This window comes from Idiotropiscis lumnitzeri, chromosome 6, assembly GCF_059441095.1.
Source record: "Idiotropiscis lumnitzeri isolate Australia: NSW breed Sydney's pygmy pipehorse chromosome 6, RoL_Ilum_1.0, whole genome shotgun sequence".
Taxonomy (NCBI): Eukaryota; Metazoa; Chordata; class Actinopteri; order Syngnathiformes; family Syngnathidae; genus Idiotropiscis; species Idiotropiscis lumnitzeri.
Genome location: NC_142396.1, coordinates 18,683,818 through 18,704,777, shown reverse-complemented (window position 1 = coordinate 18,704,777; position 20,960 = coordinate 18,683,818). Strand labels below are relative to the sequence as shown.

General features: G+C 38.6%; 1 protein-coding gene across 5 annotated transcripts; it reads left to right on the top strand.

The window, feature by feature from the left end:
- The first annotated feature begins 228 nt into the window (after positions 1–228).
- Positions 229–20,960, top strand: wt1a (WT1 transcription factor a). 5 transcript variants are annotated; one of them, XM_088298762.1, is made up of 9 exons: positions 229–739; positions 3,220–3,342; positions 5,781–5,883; positions 8,890–8,973; positions 13,500–13,599; positions 15,763–15,907; positions 16,563–16,652; positions 18,624–18,707; positions 18,909–20,960. In XM_088298762.1, the coding sequence occupies exons 1-9, from the start codon at positions 265–267 to the stop codon at positions 19,028–19,030; spliced, it is 1,326 nt and encodes a 441-aa protein (XP_088154888.1). In that variant the 5' UTR covers positions 229–264; the 3' UTR covers positions 19,031–20,960. The 5 variants fall into 5 exon arrangements, with proteins under 5 accessions (XP_088154888.1, XP_088154887.1, XP_088154890.1 ...); XM_088298761.1 differs by having other exon boundaries at positions 18,624–18,716; XM_088298764.1 differs by lacking the exon at positions 8,890–8,973.

The window sequence follows — 20,960 nt, the reverse complement described above, 5'->3', positions numbered from 1 at the left end:
CTCTCTTGCATTTTTCTTTTTAACATAGTAAAGTTGACAGCTGCATCACCATGAATTTGTGGAGTTTCTGCAGAGTGTGTGCTATTTTCAAAAAACTCATGGGCATCAACTGAGCCAGTCGTTTGGCAAGACTTTTTAGCAACAAGGTGAATCTTTGGGGGCAAGAGGTCAGTGAGGCGTTTCAATTGATAAGGAGGCAACTTCCATCTTTTTGTGTGAGTGTGTGTGTGTGCGTGTGTGTTTTGCTTTTGGTCCTGGAGCACAATGGGTTCAGATGTACGTGACCTGAACTCGCTGCTCCCGCCAGTCCCTGCCGGGCCAGGTCCAAGCTGCCCGGCCCTACCAGTCAGCACGGCTCCTCAGTGGGCTCCCGTTCTGGACTTCCACACTGCCACCTCCCCTTACTCGTCTCTGGGAGCCCCTCACACATCTCTTGGGCCGCACTCCTTTATCAAGCAGGAGCCCAGCTGGGGCGGTACGGGCGACCCCCACCACCTGGAGTCGGATCCTCACTGCGGCCTCAGCGCCTTCACCGTCCACTTCTCGGGACAGTTCACGGGCACGGGGGCCTGTCGGTACGGGACTGCCTTCGGGGCGCCCCCTCCTGCGCCGGCCCCCTCCAGCCAGCCACCTTCAGTCGGCGCCCCGCATCATCACCAACCCCCCAGCCGGATGTTTACCAACCCACCATACCTGACCAACTGCATGGATGCACAGCCTGCCGCCCGCAACCAGACAGGTATATGCGCTGTACGGTGTGTGCGTGTGTGTTATCCACATAAATTGTCTACATGTGTAGTTCATTCTCTGAACATCACATCTGAGTGACCTATGACCTATGTCTAGATGTTGCCTTCAGGGCCTCCAATCCCAATCTCCCAATGCGTCACCGACTTTAGAGACATATAATAAACAAGATTCCAAAGAAATACGATAAAATGAACACATCTGTAGATATAGCTTTTGACAGCCACATTGCGATCGTCGGACTTCATTCGCAATAAAGCAGCACAAGTTAAAAGAAAAAAAACATTTACAGTACAGGAGCATACAGTATGTAAGATTACCACATTGCATGATTGAATTGAAGAAACGGGCTTTTATTTCTTTTTATGTGGGACGAATGCATGTAAGTAAAAGCACAATATTAGGTACACACCTACCTGCACAATCATATCAGTAAAAGTTGTGTTAATGCTTAGCTTTCATTTATTTGTCCGTAGTATTGATTGAATAATATAGTTCTAGTGCTCTTTAACATTGGTGGCAAGCCGCACTCCATCATGCTGAAAAGTTACTTTTATGTGTGACTTTATTAAGATACAGCATGTAAGAATATAATTTAATAGAAATTAGTACCGTTATAGAAACATTTTTTAAATAAGTATGTCTCTGATAATGTCAATAAACACTGAGCGTTATTTTGTAATTCCGGCTGAATATGTGTACTTATTAATGTAGAGATTTCATTGATATTAAAAAGTTATTAAAGGTCAGCACCAAGAATTAAACAAACATTGAACAACTGCATCTAAATATGTTTTTGACATTATTTTGGCCCCAAACTTCTTTACCCTTCAGGAATGTACATTTTCTCGCAAGATTTCTTCTTCAAGAAGAATAATTTTCGATTTCTTATTCCATATCCATCCATTATCCAAGCCGCTAACCCCCACAAGCTTCATGGGAGACTCCTTGTCTTTTAATATTTAAAAATACAACCGCATTTAGTCCAGAGTTTTATTATGCGCTAAAAATAATGTTGCTTCTGATGTATCCTATCAACTGACTGTGCCTTGAATGCAGACGATCCAAAATTGTAATTTTGAAGTTCAAAAGATGACAAGAAACCTTGCATTTACTTTAAGAATGAATTCTCGCTACACAGATATTTTCCAGAGTATAAACCAAAATGCAGTGATTAACAACTTGAGATTTCTAAACCAAAATGCAGTGATTAACAACTTGAGATTTCTAATTTGCTACGTTTCTACCAACAATAAAATATATTTTATGAGATAAATGCAAGCAATTAAAATACTCTTAATGAAAAAAAGTCAACATGTTGTTTTCAATGTGATTCTTCTGTACAAGCACGGAAAGCTTGTTTTAAAGAAAGGTTTCCATTTAAGCAAAATGCCTATTATTTGACACTTTTTGTGGCTTATTACAACAATATAAATGTTTTGATTGATTAAAATTATTGACTTGAATTTTCTTTTTGCCTTATTCGACACTAAATCAACTGGATTTAATTTTATGATTTTCAAATTGTGTTACAAGAGACTACTTGTAAAATGTCAGCAATGAGGATCACATACTTCATGCGGGATGATGGATCTGTTTATCCATGCCCAGTAGATTAATTAGTAATAACATGCTTATCAAGCAGATAATTTAGGAATAACATTATAATCAAAGCACTGAGCTGACCTCTAACCTGTTTTATCTGGTCCCTCCTGTGGCTGGACGAGCACACGCAAACAAACTAACAGCAGGGCTCAGTTGAGACAGTAGAGCTGATAGGGGCGCAGGGTCACTCAGGGACCAGCGCAAAAACATCCTACCCGCACCCTTGTCAAGAGGCACCCATGAAAGTGCCTAGCTCCGGCTGGACAAAATAGGTGTCATTCAAGGTTTTGGTCGTCACATTTTGGGAGTAATTATACACAATCATTGAATTCTGCATGGGGGAAAAAAACACACACACACCGCGCAACATAGAAGCGAGTAGAAAATGAAAAGATGTCATTATTTTTGTTTTTTCATTTCCGCTCAATTTACCAAGCTGCGTTGCACTGCAATGTGTTGCATTTAAACTTAACTGACCGTGTGAGCGTGCGTGTGTGTGTGTGTGTGTGTACAAGAGTGATTTATGGGAATGAGTTCTGCCATTTAGTCGGTCATGTCATGAATCACATCTGAGTGTCAGAGACCGATTTAGTGTGTGTGTTTATTTTATTCCAGAAAACTGAAATTTACTGAAAACAAAACAATGCTGGCAATACAAATAATATTATTTTGAGGTGTAACTAATTTCGGTTGAAACACAAGGTTTAACATTAATGGTGATTTAATACCGTGTTTAGAATATTCACAAATATTGCATAACATAACATGTACAGTTGTGTCTGGAAATGACCTCATTTGTCGCGGAACTCAGACGGACTTATTATCCGCGTGTCCAGTCAACTTGAATTTTGTGTTTGTGTGTTGCAGGTTACAGCGCAGTTGCATTTGATGGTGCCAGCAATTACAGTCACACTCCATCTCACGCCAGCTCGCAGTTCTCCAACCACTCCTTCAAGCATGAAGACACTTTAAGTCATCAGAACGCCATCGGTATGTTTGATTTGATAAGATGTAACGATGTCACACAGAATCAATGCGTCACAGCCTCAGGAGTGTAAATCAGATTGAGATGAATTTGTATTTATGTCTAGCGAGCGGGTGCACAAGTGCATCTGTACGACCGCTGACCTCACCGTGGGGACGTCGTGTGACGTCTCCGCAATGACTTGGCCTGTCAGGAGAATAAATCAGCCACATCCTGACTCACAAACTCCCTCGGCTTCTCTTCTCATCTACTCTTTCATCCACCCACCCGTCCCATTAAAAATCTTTGCCGTATGTTATTGGTGATAAGTGAAAATAGTTTGATGTCTGTGTAGTCTAATCGTTCCAATAAATTTCGCGGCATTTTTGCAGCAGAAATAAGCAGCACTTTTGGAGCTAGGAGAGCAATTGTCGAGGGAGCAGTTCACGAGATGGGTAGCAGACACAGAAAAAAAATTGGAGGTTAAAAAAAATGAAAAAAAAGGAGATGAATTGAAAAGGCCTCGAAGAGGTGGAACTTGATACATAATACTACGTTCCATTGACTCGGCAAGATCCGTGGTTGAATGCAGTCCGTAATGCAACTTTTCCCATTATTTGGGTGCATTTTGAATCAAATTCCCCAATGGAAAGAAAAAAATAATCCCTTCCTGGGTCAAAAAGTTCCTATCATAAATGCTTTATTAAATTGGATAGGCATTTTTTACTTGTTCAATATACTGTAATCAAGACGTCCATAAAAATTCAGGTTATGCCACCACTGGAGGAACAGAAATGTAGCTGCGTATTGACATGTATATGATGTATACTTACTTCAAATTTGTTTAGCTTACTTTTTTTCTGCTTGCTATCTAATGTTTTTCCCCCAATACATTTGTTGAGGCTAGCTTTTATTGAGGAACAATTGCCACAAAAGTTACACAAAGCCAAAGAAATAGAGAAATCAAATGCACAAACTTTTTTTCTTTTTTTATGGCTGCATGTACAATGAAAGAAAAGTCGTGTGTCGGATTACTCAATTTCATTTCATCACAAGGAGTTTCCCAAAATAAAACCTGGATCCAAATGCATTTTCTACGTTGAGTCGCAGTCTACTTATCAAATGTATCTGGATCCAGATGACATTATTTCATGCAACCACTCGGAGAAATGAAATTTTGTCAATTCAGCACACCATTTTTGATTTACTAATTTCTCATTCAAAATGTTTGGGGAGTTATGAGCCTTCCCTCTGTGTGTGTTTTTTTTTTTTTTGCATTGCTAACAGTGTTGCCACACTTGAAAAAATAACTTTACTGATTACTTGCTTTTAAAAATAATTTAGTTACCTTACTGATTACTTGATTTTGAAAGTAAATATGTTATGTTATGTTACAAGTTACTTATTAGTTACTTCAGCAGAAGCTTTTTTTTTATTTCAAACTTACAGTCAGAAAAACCTTCCTTACATAACTGAAAGTGCATTTTTAACAATGAACATCAATATTTGTTGTTATTAAAATGCACAAAAAAAGACAATTTAGTATCGTTTTTTAAAAAATAAAATAAAATAAAGATAATCTGTCCAGACGATACTTTTATATTTTTTAAAATCAATATAAATTAAAAGTTGATTTTTTTTTAACCCAAACTAATTGACTATTGATATTGTAATTGCAAAACTGAACATTTATAATGTATGCTGTAGATTTGGGGATGATCACAAATGAATATTTCCAATGTGAAAACATGAATCTCTCCCAGTCCTCTGTTGTGGTTTATGTGATACAGTACGGACGCGTGCGTTATTAACGCACTAAAATGTGAATCGCACGTACGTGACATCAGTACTCCCAGACATGAATGTGAGGTTGAAGGCTCACACGATGCCTCACTTCGAGCTGTAAATACCAGCATACGTATGTGTTCTACAATGTAAACTTGTTTGTTGCGTGACTTTACTGACTAATATGCTCTTCCATCCAGTGTCCTTCAAAAATGTATAATTATTATTATTATTATTATTATTAATAATAATAATAATAATAATAATAATAATAATAATAATAATAATAATAATAATATTGATGGTAATTTTTCTGTTTTGTTTTATGCACAATACATGCGTGACTGACCGTGCTGTTTATTTGAGTCTTTTCAAATTTTTCTCACTTCTGTGATCTCGAGCCAATAAATGATAACTGCCTTTGCTGAAGGAAGGTCATCACCTTCTTATCAAAGGAAATAAATAAGACTTAGTAACATTATGCGATTTGGAGGATTCATTTTAATTCAGATTACTTGACTGGGAAAAGTAACGCTTTGGGTTCACTGTCATTTAAAGTAAATGCTTAACAGATCCATAATTTAACAATTATATATACTTGAAAACGGGATGACAGAAACAAATGCATGCAGTATATTTCTGCCTGTGTCTCATTATGCGTGCTTGTGTACATGTGCAGCAGAGCAGCAGTATCCTGTGCCCCCTTCTATGTATGGATGTCACACCCCTTCAGACAGCTGTGCAGGCAGTCAGGCTCTGCTGCTGAGGAACCCTTACAACAGGTAATACACTCACGCATACACTTGTCCAGCCTCCTTGTATACACATTGATCACATTCAGCATCATGAAGCTTACCTAACATTCAAAATCTATTTTTACGAGTCAGCAGCAATTAAAAGGGGAATGCTTTGTAACTATTGTTTCATACAAGGAGGCGGTAAGTCAGTGAATGGTGGCAGGATGCAGTTTGAACAGGATGTTCACCTTCAGGACAGGTCTCTGTGCCATTGCAGCTTTCCTCTCGGTGTTGTTCAATTTCCTTTCCTGTCGCTTGTGTGTGCAAGCCAAGACATATGATAGATTAGTTCGAAAAGTCTTCTGATGTCTGGATTTAAACTTCTTACAGATGTTTAGGAATTTGGAGTTGTATTCGAAAATAAAAAACAAAAAAAAAAACGTAGGCCTTCAATAAGCAACCCAACCTCACCCATGCATACACACCCACGCACACCCCCACACAGACACACACACTCACACACCCTGTCCCAAATCCCGTCAAAATGACTTGATACTTAATAGCCATGGTGCCTGATGACGAAAAACTTCAACTGTTTTTCCTCCATTACAACATCCATCCATACGCTAAATCACTTCTCCAGTTCAGGATTCGAGTGCCCGAAACTTGTTGCCAGTCAGTGCAGGGTACACATTGAGAAAAGCAATAATTCACACTCACTTTTAGGACATCATTGAGTGAGAAGTGAACCCACTTAACCTGAATTTAACAACGCCAGGTGAATGTACCACCACACTATCAGTGGATCCTTTAAAATGTTCAACTCCAAACACTGCAATATAATAGTGCACATCCTCTGAATATAAAAAGTTATTTGAAAAAAAAACATTGTTTCAATTGTCTGTTGGCTACATTCCTGCGTCTGAAGGACTTGGAAAGATTACAACAATATAGCAACATGTAAAATGTAATAGCGGGAATCTAATTGCTAAAAAATATAACGATAACCCCCAAACGATTTTAAGATCTATATATATATATATATATATATATATATATATATATATATATATATATATATATAAGTGCTGCCAAGTGATTAAAATTTTAACTAATTAATTGTTAACATTTACGTAATCGATCGCGATTAATCTTGTTATTCAATTACAATTTTTCACAAAGCTCGGAACCGATATTTACTTGAGTAAACTGTCAATTCTGCTGCTTTTGCTGATTTGAGGCCACTTTCATGAACTAGGAAGCTTGGACCGCTGGTTAGCAGTTAGCACCCAGCAACCAAAGTGTACTAAATTTATAAAAGAAGGGAACAGGAGTGAGGTTGGGAAAGACACTTGGCTTTGTCTTTATTTCGCCTGAACACACTTGCTAGACTTTACCCGTGAGGCATATTTTATTCAGTAGTTCCAGACTATAGCGCATTTAAAATCTTCTTTTTTTTTCTGGCTCCAAAACCAATAAGCTGTGTCATTTATCTAAGGTCTCAGGAATTCACACTGTCACCCGTGCACTTCTCTGAGAGTACGTTTGTTCGTAGAGGCAAGTGTTGGTCCTCTCGCACTGATTTCTGAATTTTCTCATTAAAAATCCTTCACATACCATGACCGTGTTTTCCTTCAATCTAACAGCAGCAGAGCCTCTGTGACTGCCACAGTGGGATGTGCGTGTGTTTGCTGACAAGATATGGTTTATGTTTATGACAAAGACGACCAACAGACCTCCAAGTAGTTCATGTTCACCCCGGTTCCTCTTTCATAGACACACGCACGCACACACATGAGTTGAAGTGCTTGTCAAATCTCATAGCCTGGTACTAGTTGGACTGTGTACTGTTTAATCAGCATCTTGTCAAATTGTCCCACTCCTTCCATGTGAAATAACACCTGCTAATGTTGTATTAGTGTCATTTAATATGAGGCTGTAAATAATAAGTGTTGTTAATATCATTTATTCTGAGACAGAGCCCCATGCGTTGGTGCACTGCTTTTTCCACACGACTTTTGTGCAGTCCATACTCAGCGACCAAGTGCTAAAAGAAAAAAAAAATCATCTTCTCGAAAGCTTTGCATTTATATATGATTTTTTTTTTTTTTTTTATGACTAGCATGGGCACCGGATACTAGTTATTGCATCCAGTTATTGTATAATGCTGTAATTCCCAGGAACGGTACAGTGTTATATTATTGTGCTGTGAAAGATCACTGAGTCTGCTGTGGGAAGTGATTCCTTTTAAATGATGGGAGCATTTTGATTTTATTTACCACCAATATTTTGTTCAACCATTTATGCCAGTGACGTACAGTAAAAGTAAGCGAAATTAAATATTCATCCACAAGATGGCAGAAGTTGCAATTAATCTGTTGCCATTCATACAACAGTGTCCTTGTTTTTTTTTTTTCAACTAAAAAGACCCAAGTTTCACACTAAATATATTATATTGGGAGTAAATCAAGAAAAAAATCAGGACATAACCTTTTTGTAATTTTTTTTTTTTTGGTAGTGTACTGTAAGATTTCGTTAACTTTGAGCTCAGTAAACAACGTCAGCTTGCTTTTGGGTTGCATTCCATTGAACAGCAAGAACGAGGTTAAAGGCTAATATGATTTAGCTTACACATCAAGCTTTGTGCTATCAAAAGGGCATGCTGTTTTATTAATTTTGATTATTCAGTCTTTTGGTATCGCTTCTACTCGTCTATCCAGATTGTTTGCATGCTGCAGGTGGTGTGTATGGGTCATGTGAAATTCCAGCACGAGTCAGTGTACAGAAATGTGAACACTGAAGGTCACTCAATTCCTCTTGGCTTTGTCACGTTTATATTGTTGGTGTATTCAAATGTCTTGAGGAGTGATTACATGATTATCATCTTTAACTTTTAACTGTGACTCAGTGCGACTGTCTGTGTATGTGCCATTTGTCACCAGAGTGCTTCCTTCTGGGACAACACGAAGCTGCTCAAAGCGTCACTCACTCTCCTCCAGTCCTGGCAATTGACAGATTGAATTTTTTCTATATCTTGTCTGTCCTCCACAGTGGTGAAAATTTATTTCAAATGACCTCTCAGTTGGAGTGTGGGATTTGGAACCCTGTCAATACACTGGCATCCACTTTGAAGAGGTAGGATCTCATCCATCGCTCTTTACGAAGCAGCAGCCAATTGGGTGCATTTTTGGGAAATAGAATCTATAGCGCAGTGCAGAAACAAGAGGGGAAAACTATGTGATGTTATCCAGTGAAATGGTGTCTGCAGGAAGGTAAAGTGCACATGTCGATGTTTTTGCATATGTGGTAGGGTGGCTGAGTGGTTAGCACATCTGGCTAACAGTTTGAAGGATGGGAGTTTGAATCCTTCCTTTGTGGGGCTTGCATGTAAGGGAAGACTCATATTTGGACTCAATATGAGTGTGGATAGTTTCTTGTCAATATATTTTGTTGCAATTGGCTGTCATGGTGTACCCAACGTCTCGCCCAAAGTCAGCTGAGATAGGCTTCAACTCAATTGCAAGTACATATAGTGAGGAAAATGGATTGACAGATATTCATTATCTAATATCACACATATTCATATTTGTGTTGCATCATTTTTGTTTTTTTTTATATAAGAACTTGTACTTACTATGAAATGTGCATTTTGAAATGAAAAAATCGCCAAATCGTATCTAATTGATTTTCCTTTTCATGAGCCGATCTTTATTCAAAAAACAATATATCGACTTTTTTCCATAATTTAATTTGACACCTCGCGTCATGCGATATCTTATCCCAAAATGAGACCTCAACACCATGCAAAGTTTCAAAGCAATTTGGCAAAAGTTTGACGGCAGAAGTCCGGAGGTTTTTGTTTTTTTAAAAAACAGAAGGACAACAATGAACTGAATCTTTGCGAGACAGTCACAAGAATGTGAATGCCATGAGAGTACAATGTGTTTTTGCTCATTTATTTACATAACCTGCCCTGAGGTTGGAATCTAATTAATAATGAAAACTTATTAAAACTATTATTTTGATCAGGTCATGTTCAATAAAACGCACATGATTAATATTCACATTTTTACTCTACTATTTGCAGCATTGCTTCTTCTATATGAAATTACAATTGGCACAGAGTGAAAACCTTAACTAAATCAAATCTGTGAAAAGTGATTCGTAATTCAAATATAATTGGGTGCTTGTGAATCGAATTAAACCGATTTTGGGAATCTGAAAATCTTGTTATCTGTTGACCCTATTTGTGACTTTTGTTTAATGAAGGCTGAAGCAACGATCCAGGCTTGTGCAGTCGACATTACGTATTTTGGACATAATTTTAAAACAATTCCCAGCACCAGAGCAACATATCTATGACATGCATTTGTCAAAGTAACCCACGGCTTAGTTTATATTATTTGCCATGGTTAACTTCACTCATTTTTGGGATGCAAGTTTCTCATGCAGTGAGCCCGCCCTCATCCCGCCGCATATACTTCTGGGCCACTGCCAAATCCGTCTTCCTTTGAATAACTCCTCTTTGCGTAGCTCAACGGCAGTGTCCGACTGCGGCCCGATCTTGGCTTCCACTTACAAAAACACAGCCTGGAGTGTGAAAAACAAGCAAGCATCCAAGATAATGTACTGTGGCATATGGACTGTCACCCTGCAGGGAATCTGTGAATTGAGTTCTATTTTTTAAAGCTGTCTCACAATGAGTGTTGATTTACTTGATAACAATTACATCATGTTGTTTCGTGTAAAATAGCAAAAAAGCAAAATGCTTTTGTCTGGAGCACTTTAAAACAATTGTGAATCATCCACTGGGTACCACAATGATTTTCATTCTAATTTGGACGCCAATGTCTGTTGACCTCATTTTTGTAGCATGTCCTGTATTTTGCCACCGAACTGCACTTGTCTTTTTTGCTTCCAACTACTCTGATTTGCTGGTCAGCTTCAACGATTCAGCAGGTGAGTAGAGCAGCAAACTAATTTATCCTCTGGGTCACGTCTTTTTTTTTTTCAATTTCGGCTCAGAAAACCTCACAATTGTAACTATCTATCAAACCTCTTCAACGCACACGATAATAGAAAATAATTGGCTGAGGCAAGGACTTTGTCACTGTGGCGTGAAAACGGATTGATAGCCAATGAGGACGTGGCCTTAAGATTGTGCTGTTATCTGACTCAAATGCTGCAGTTGGAATTGCTTGCATATGTTGGGGCTCCCAAGTCAATCACCAGAATAAAAATGACAAGGATAGAGACAGAGGGAAACGTTTGCAATCGCAAGCTAGTTACCAGCTAATGGTTAGTAATAATAATAATAATAATAATATTGCCTTTATTAGTCCCACAATGGGGAAATTCGAGATTCGAACCCTGGCCTCCTGGGGAGACTGGGTCCTGAACGCGGCGCCTTAGACCACTCGGCCATCCTGCATCCTTGCATCTTTTGCAACTGTTTCTTCTTATTTTTATTTATCTGGCAGTCTACAAGCACCACTGTTTGTGTTGGTCATCTTGAGTACATGACACATGACGAGTGGGTAAGATCACCCTTTAAATTTCATCCTCACAGGGTTATGTGGGTAAGGTCGCTAATATTTGAAAAATCCAGTTAAGGTGTTGGCTATGCGTCCTGATTTAGCCGGCGAAGGCAGGGAAGTCAAGTGAGGGGATTGTGGAAGGTGAGTTAACTTCATGGATTGCACCTCTGTAACATTCTTCATCACAGTAATACAATGTATAAATTATTTATTACAATATTACTGTGTGTACCTTGGAGCTGAGTCGCATTAATTTCACACTCAGGACTCTACTTTCATGTCGAGCATAAGTATAGTGCAGAGCAGAGTCTAACTTTAAACAAGGTTTGAGTTTCCTTTTGTTTAGTATTTTTTAGACCTTGCACTGGTTGAATTGGGCGGGACGGGGCGTTTGCACCTTTGTGATGGAAAGTCTTTTCTCTGTCAATCCTAGCGACATCTTTCATTTGCACCCAAATCCAGGCAGGCTGGCAAAGTACAACTGAGACCGCCGTTCTTGACCTTGTGGGAAAAGATGGACTCACTGGGGTCAATGCATGATATTGGCAGTTAAACTGCAAGCTCCTCCCTTGCGGATGATGCCGTCGGCTGCACATGTGACGAGGGAATTAAAGACCGCCTTGCACCTTAGATCATGCATCTATGTCTGACCCCATCCCCCATCCTGCAATGGTGATTGGGTGCCACTAAAAGATAATGATTATTAAAAATACAGCTAATATCATTAAGTAAACTGACAGACAAACTAAAACTTTAATTTGCTAGATAAGAATCCTGATGTCCAGTTTTTGAAAGGCTTCTGCATCCACCCTCTCCTTTCATGGTTAAATTGAAGCCCAACTCAGCAAGTAGAAACAACATTTGTAAAAAAAAAAAAAAAAAAGAAAAAATATATATAACAAAATACAGTTCAAAGGTGCACCCACACTGTACTGTTCTAGAGTCATGATGACCTCCAAATGCCGTCGTCAGCAGGCCTTCATCATAGCAGATGAACAAGCGTGGGGGTGTGCATGTCATTTATAAAGTTGTGTATGAGCATGATGGGTTAGTATAAATAAGTAATTGGTTCTTTTACGGTGGTCTACTTTCAGTGTATCGGTGTGTCCGTTTCATATAGCGATGAAAGGTTTATTAAAATGTCCCGTATCGGGCTTTTCATTTGTTCTGTTCTATCAATAGGGGATACAGCGAGGCATGAGGGAGTGAGAGGAAGAGATGAGAGGGAGGAAGAGGTGGGAGTCGATGGAGGAGAATGAGATAAAGAGAAACTGGATGGGGCGAAGGAGGAAGAGGAAGCATCGGGGAGTTGAGCACACTTTTAGTTTAGGTCACACAAACACACGCAAGCTGCATGTCATTTTGGGAACGTGTGAACGCAAACAGCAGGCTGTTGTGTGATGAATCTACCTGCTGTAACGGATTACAGAATTATCATTGATTTGGGATGGAATTGGTTCAGATGGTTGACACAAGGCTGCTCAAGAGATACATCCAAGGTTCCATTTTTACAAAGACAGTGCTCATCATGGCATTTTATTTGCAATATGCGTGTTTGCAGTAGTGTTGGACTGCAATACATCATACACGGAGTGTTGTTTGTAATATTTTTGGTTGATTAGAGGGAACATTCAACGATCACAGCTGTTCTCACAAGCATGACTGGGAATCAAGACATTTAGAAAAAGATCTGATCACAGTGGATAATTAATTGTTATGCTGTTGACATTCACTGTTCATCTTCTTGCTTGAGAGATAGAAATAGACACATTTCAAAGGCAAGAGCTCTCTCAGTGGATGTTATCACAAGAAGACCTTGAAGGTTACTCTTGCAGATGTGTCTCATAATGAAAGTGTCTACTCTTTCACGTGTGACGTGCTTTGGTGATAAGCCATTCAACTGCTGAGAAGTCAACACAATGGAACATAGAAACAACTTGAAAAGACCATTTGTACGCTCCTAAGAAATCAAATGTGTGAAGTACTCATTGTGAGTACATTATGTTACATAATTGTTTTGTCATCTCTGTGCAATATTTGAAAGTATACGGTAGTCGTTTTTTTTTTCCCCAAAAAGTGATTTTGTCCCAACTCAAGTCTTATCGCTTCTCTTTGTGTTGTCAGTCATACGGGAGGCTACGACAGTGACCCCAGCGCGCCCATGGTGTACAGCTGCAGCACGCAGTACCGCATACACACACATGGCGTCTTCAGGGGAATACAGGTACTGTATATCTGACTCAGCATTGCATCTTTTCATTGCACTAAATGTCACATGTGAATGCTCAGTGAGAACAAAGTCTAAGTATACGAAAACTATCAAATCAGGATAGCGTAAGACGTGGGAATTTAGTTGGAAAATATACACGTACAGTGCACAGATTATGTGCTCCTGCTTAACTGTTGACCTTGTGATGCTTGTGATGAACATCACGCATAACTGTGCTTTATGATGTTTATATTTTTGACTTTGTGATGAGCTCGAAACTATGCTTTGAGATATTTGCCAATCCGCTGTTTAGACTCAAGGTTGTTGCCGTCATTTCTTCTCTCAAGAATTCCACCCGGTTTAGACTACAACTTTCATCACTGTCTTTGTGCAGTTGAGTAGCGGACTGTATCAGAATGTTGGGAGACTGTGTTTTATAAAAACTGCTGCCATACAATCTCAATATGAACGATCCATCTGATTTAGGTCAGCTCTTTGCTGCGCCAAATGCACGACAATTGCACTTTGCGTAACAGGATTAAGTTTGTCATCTCTTCCTATTGAGTTTGAGGATCAAGGGGAATTTCTTCCCTCAGTGAAGGTGAATATGAATGTTAAGTCTACGAAAGATCATCACCCGAAGAGTCCTACTTTAGAAGCGGCGTTAACCGTAAGTCGTGATCTGGTGTCTTAATCTTTTGGATTTACTATGGTGAAAAATATCCTGGGATTCCGTCACCTTCCACCCCATTCTTTCTTGATTCATATATTTGCTGCTTGACCAAGACCGCTGACTTCCTCTCTGGACTTTGTGAAAGTCGCAATTGCCACTTTAACAGGTCGAGTTAGTGAATTTGCCATGACAAAATTGGACATCATCTTTATCATGCACAGCACAGACAAAGTAGTTGCAGGAACGTCAAGAATGTTGATCTGGTCGTCGCCCATCCGAGTTGCAGGTTAGGACTGTATCTGTCTGGTGACCACAGCAAAAAGAATGTTTCCTTGTCATTGGGCTTTCTTGCCTGGCTTAGGAGCCTTTATTATTTTTTTTTTTTTTTACCAAGTTGAATTGGTTACGTCTGGAAATAAAACTAGTTCAGGGAGCTGAGCAGGCCTTTTTTTGTTTGGAGTGACTACATCATCTGGTTCTGCCATCCTGAAAGTGAAAAATAGACTTTCATCAGATAAAATCTTGTGAAGATGGTGCAAACAGTGTGACGGTTCTACTGGTTTGACTGGTTCCTGTCCAACTCTGTCGTAGTCTGATTCTTGCACTGACTTGTTTTGTACCCCACGTTTCATGGATCTTGTGAAGAATCACAAAAGGGTGTTTTGTTTTTGCCTTCTTAGTACTGTTCCGAATGATTCCCATTCCTTGATGATCATGAACATTTAAATCGAATAAAACATTTGATAGAATTCCCTTGACACCGAGGTAGGACTTTTTATTTCACTCTTATTTCTCAACAAGTCTTTCTACCAAAACGATGGCTGAGGTTCTGCTGTCTGGAATGTTGGACGTTCCCACGTTTCGTCACATTCTTGTTCATCGCCAGATTTTGGAAGGAATTCTGTTCCATCATGTTATGTGCAGCCTTGTTATAGTGATGACTGATTATCAACCCTCATCAGAATCAGGAGCTTTACTAGCATGGTTTAGAAACTGGACTGACAAGGCCTGCTTGAACCTCTGATAAGGGGCTGAGCTAAACTAGATTTTCTAGAAGAAAACCATATGGTTCTGTATAATGACAAGGCCTTGCTTTATTCTCCAGAAAAGCAAAAATTTGTGATTTTTTTTTTGTTCAACTACTATTGCGTTCTTCGTGTCATTTCCTGTGGATTTCCTCCACGGGAGATTTGAAGAGAGCAGCAGGGTTCTAATGGGGCGCTCTGGGAGAGGCGTCTGTTTAAAATGCGTGACTAACAGCTCCCGCTGGGCTGCAGTCAAATCGGGGTCACCTTACAGCTAATTATTATCTAATGAAAATAAAGAAAGAATATGACCATTTTATTTTAATGATCCCAAGAGTGCAAGGCTGATTAAATTACATGATTAGTCTTACCAATGATATGAATCATATTGTCGACATTTGACAGGTATGAGGCATTTCATTTGTTTTGTTCATGTGCATGTGTGTGCACGTGTGTGTGTGTGCGTGTGTGTCTGTGCAGGATGTAAGGCGGGTGCCCAGCATTGCTCCAGGAATAGTTCGATCAGAGAGCAGCGAGAAGCGTCCATTCATGTGTCCACACCCAGGTTGCAACAAGCGCTACTTTAAGCTTTCTCATCTGCAGATGCACGGTCGCAAACACACAGGTGAATTTGAGGGCTTTGAAAGTTAGCACATGCAAGAACTGTTTATGCCTTTTTCAGTCAGTTTTATCAGACCTTCACTCCCCCCCCCCCCCCTACACACACACACTTTATTAGAGCAAGTGCTAACCATGTTTTGTGTTTATTTTTCATTGCAACTTTATTATTATTTGTTTAAGGTTTAAAAAAATACTCAAATTTGAAAATTTGTAAGCGCAATCTGAAAACTATGAATTTACATGGTAACTGATCGTAATTTATATTACAGACCCCATCTTTATACGTATTCTGTTTTGGGTTGGTTTTATATTCCTAAAACACATTTGTCATCAAAAATTGAATCTAACCGTATATTCAATCCTTTAATTATCACTTGTGGACGATACTATTTGCTTTCTTATAGATACTTTTTGCGTTCTTATCTAATTATTGACTTGCAGTTGAAGGTTGAGCACAATCTGTTCCAGGATGCTGGACACACTCTAATTCGTTTATATGTATTTTAAAATTCCAAATTAAAATACTAATACTACTATTAAAATAACAAAGATCAAAAGATTTTTTTTTAATCATCTCCTGATACCAAAGTTTACTTGCAATATTTTTAGTAGCAGTTTCTGAGATCCCCTCATTCAGTACCATCTCTTTGTCTGTCCAGGGGAGAAACCTTACCACTGTGACGTTGCAGAATGTGGTCGGGGCTTCTCTCGCTCTGACCAGCTCAAAAGACACCAGAGGAGGCACACAGGTTTGATTATTGCCCGACTTTATTAGTTTACTTGTTCCTTCTCTTTGCTCTCTCCATTTGCTCCAGCCTGCCTGTTTGCGTGACTGCCATTATGTGTAAATTGCAGTTTTTTGTAAGTGGTCTCTGAAGATCACGCATGTCCAAAGTGGCATTTTATATGGCCAGTCCTAAGCTTGCGTATCTTCCTTCAACCTCCTTGTTTTTGAAACTGGGTAGACCTGTCATAACATAGGCAGCAGCAATCACTCGAGGGAGAGGCATAAAAGCACTTTTTTTTGTGAGTTTGTACATTTTTTCAAAACTCTTCTAACAAATAGGAAAAGCTTTTCACCAAATTGGCATAACATCATAGTAACAGTCATAAAAAATGTTTTTATATCATACATATATGACTTTTTTATCATACCAATCATAAAAGCGTACAATGCGCCAAATACACACTGATGGGAAGAATGAAAACTTTGTGCACAAGATAGGTTATGTCAGGTTGAGGTCATACTTTTGTTCCATGTCCAAAAACAGACTGCAAAAAAAATAATTCACTGAGTGATGTAGCTGTGACCCCATATAAATATATGAACACATTATATTATCACATTTACGCAACAAATTTATGGATAAATAGTTTTGAAATCAGAAGTCAGTAAATATATGTTTAGCAATTTTTTTTCAATGTTCAATTTTAAAGAGGTACTGGTAACCAAAACAAAATACTTCACATGTTATATCACAGTGTTGTTAAAAATGAATAATAGTTGCAAGTAATATGAAGTCGACGCCCATGATTTGGCTTCATAGGCCACATAAAGTGCACCTGTGCTCTAGGTCATTCCATGGTTGATGACATGATCCACTATTAGCTCTGATGTCATTTGTAATTCTAACTCTTACTTTCCTTCCTCCTTCGCCTTCTTGTCCACCTCCTCTCCCTCTTGCTTCTTCACCCCCACGTCCTGTTCCTCGGCCTCGTCTAATTTTCACTCTTCTCACTCCCTCCATTCTAATTAGTGTACCTCAGGCTTTTTTCCACTGCTCAGGCGGATTGCAAAGTGAAATCATTTTCTGAAACTGTTTTCTCCTGTGACAGTGTGGCCCATCAGTTGGCAGAATAGAGTTAATAATAGCCAGGAATGTTTATAGTTTTGCAAGGAGTGTGTTAAAATGATCATTTGGAGGTTGAACCTAAAGCAGTGTCCGCGCTTTTAATTTTGCCTAATCTAAGAGTGTTTTACATATTAATAGTTTTGGAAATTGTGCTATAAGAATCACTGTTAATGGTTTAAGAATTCAGAAATAAAACAATACCAAGTTAGTAATGTTCCATAAATGCGGGGAAAAAGAAATCACTGAAGAAGACGATCTGAATTTTAAATGTGAGGCTCTCATTACTGTGACTGAAATCTAAGTCAAATGTTTTAACACGTTTAGAAAAATGGTCAAGCACTGAGTCACAAAATTTATATTCATATTATATAGGAGAGCAATAAATGTTCTGGTTCAGTTAGTTTGTTTTTAACCAGCGAGTCCACTTCTTTGTGCTGTTCATCTTAGACGAGCATATTAATTTTATTGTTAGTTAGAGATGACAGAACGGTAGAAGGTGCAAAATAAGTAATATATAATATAATTAATATATATATATATATATATAATATATATATATACATATATATATATATATATGCCTTTGCACACACATGGTCAATAAACTAAAGATGCGTAATGTCAAAGTAGCCACTGCATCCTTGGACTTTTCTGATTGTTGGAAAAGTGTGGACACCCCTGCTATTTAATGACGTTGCAAAAAAGCTTTGGATTGGCTTTCCTGCAAGTCTCTGCTCTACTTTATTTTTCTTTCTCCCTCTGTGTGTGTGTGTGTGTGTGTGTGTGTGTGTGTGTGTGCGATGAATATTTCTTTTGTGTGTGTGTGAACCTCCCAACCGTGTGCATGCAAATTGTACATGTGTTTAGGTGTTAAACCCTTCCAATGCGAGACGTGTCAGAGAAAGTTCTCTCGGTCTGACCACCTTAAGACACACACCCGGACTCATACAGGTAAAACAAGTGCGTAAACTTTTATTTTTTCTTTTATACCTCATCATATTCATGTTTTCACTATGCAATAAAATATTATTTGAAGATAATGCATGCCTACAACATTGATAAAAAAAAAGGCAAAAATGTTGTAATAATAATTCTTTTATTTCCTAACCCTCCCCTTTATTTCCATGTACACGTCTCCCACTGCCACTTCAGGTGAGAAGCCGTTCAACTGCCGTTGGCCAAACTGTCAGAAAAAGTTTGCCCGCAGTGATGAATTGGTGCGGCACCACAACATGCACCAGAGGAACCTCACCAAGCTCCAACTGGCCATCTGAGTCTGTGTTCACCCACTGTCGCAAAACGGGAGCTTTGGGATGATTTTTTTATACTTTTATTCATCAAAATCAATGCCGGAGATACTGAGGTTTCCCAAGGACATTTTAGGATTTCCCTCTCACAAAGGGGTTCTCTTGTGAAATTCATTCCTTTTGGGCGTTCAATAATCCGACTGCTCTATGGTGAAGGTTCAAATTATTAGCTCTCAGTCCTGTCTGAACATAAACATGACTCATTCGTAGAAATTAATCAGGAAAAAAACGTGTGAGCCATAAAAGCACACTTTCACCCAAGTATTCCCCGAGAGCATTAAATGTGATTTAATGATTGTGGAAAAAGTTGCACCTCATGGAAATAATTTAAACCTGAGCTAGGAGATTTCCATCACCTGAAGAGTCCAGTGCGATAGTTACCAAAATGGGGTAACTCATCTTTGTCATCTCACATTTTGGCAACTTTTTTTTGCTGGCTCAGTGCTAATCCAATTGATTAATAGTGGAACAACTCAATAAGTAGATCAGTTCATACTCATATAAGTCGAAATGGAGCAGTGAATATTTTTTTAAGATGCACCTTTTTGCGCAATAAAATGCTCACACAAAAAATACTCTGTAGTAACTAGAAGGTGATGGTTAAGTCTCCCCAAAGTGTTTTGAAACAACGCCACTAATATATATACACACCCTCTTCACACGTGATGTCAAAGGTCAGGATCAGATAGAATAATAAATTGTATGCCCCTCAGTTTAGTGTCAGTTCGTGTCACGCTGTTGTAAATATCTCCTGTTAAACGACTTATTTATTTTCATTTTAAGGATTGATTCACTGGAACACGTTTAAGGGAGAGAGATATATGCGTTTACCTTTTCCAATGCTGTAAAAAAAAAAGGTCATCAAAGATGTGTATCAAAGGCAAACAGCCGAAATGTCATGAATTTGCATCTGACTCAGCAGACTATTTTAATGTTTCTTCTGGGTCGCACAATGTAAACAAAAATTGTAGTTAGGTGTGCAGTCATTTTTGTGATGTAAACATTTAGTATTTTTTTCAATTCAACTCTCTTAGGGCAACAATACATTGCCTGTTGTGTGTAGGGGTGTAAATATTAATGGACTTGGCTTTTGTTTTACACAGTGCATGTTCTCAAATGTCGGTTGTGTCACACTGGCTCTGTGACCATGACTTGGTCAAGATGTAAATAATTCTGCATGGGAACTGAGCTTTCCATGAGGGAGACATGTGACTTTTTGGGGTTGGGGGGGGGGTGGCTTTGAATGTATCCTGGAACTATTTTTGTTTCTTCCCTGACATGTAATAACAATTAAGCTGTAAAAAGCCAATACCAGTGAAATATTATACTCAGAAGGATGATCTCTCTATGTAAATGTTTTCTATTGGCTTGTAAACACCAGGGCAGTTTGTCTCTGGTGTCCTTATTTATTCAGGTTTAAGTCATTCTATTAGCGAATAATGAAATCTGTGTCGGTAACTTGTCTTCGCACGCATAACTAATGTGCACAAACACAAACTGCTGAACATCTCTGTCAAACTTTTCAACTCTGTCTACAGGACAACAAACTTATTTTTTCCGCATCTAATTTACCCAAACTGGACACTACATTAGGTACACTTGCTGAAACAAACATTCCATCTTTCCTACGATAACACATTTTTACTGACATTCAGATAAGCGCTATATTGGTGTAGCTCTTCGTAATATTTTGCCCCTTTAAAGTGCTACAATAAAAATTTAAAAAAAATACATGGTGTTAGGCTGATGCCGTTGTATCATTGCAAGATTAATCATGAAAAAAAACTTGACAGTGTTGACAAAAACAGCATTATGTGTATTGTATTGATGCAGCTCCAAATGGATCTCAATGAACTGTTTTGGTGTACCTAATAAAGTGTCCGGTGAGTGTATTCTC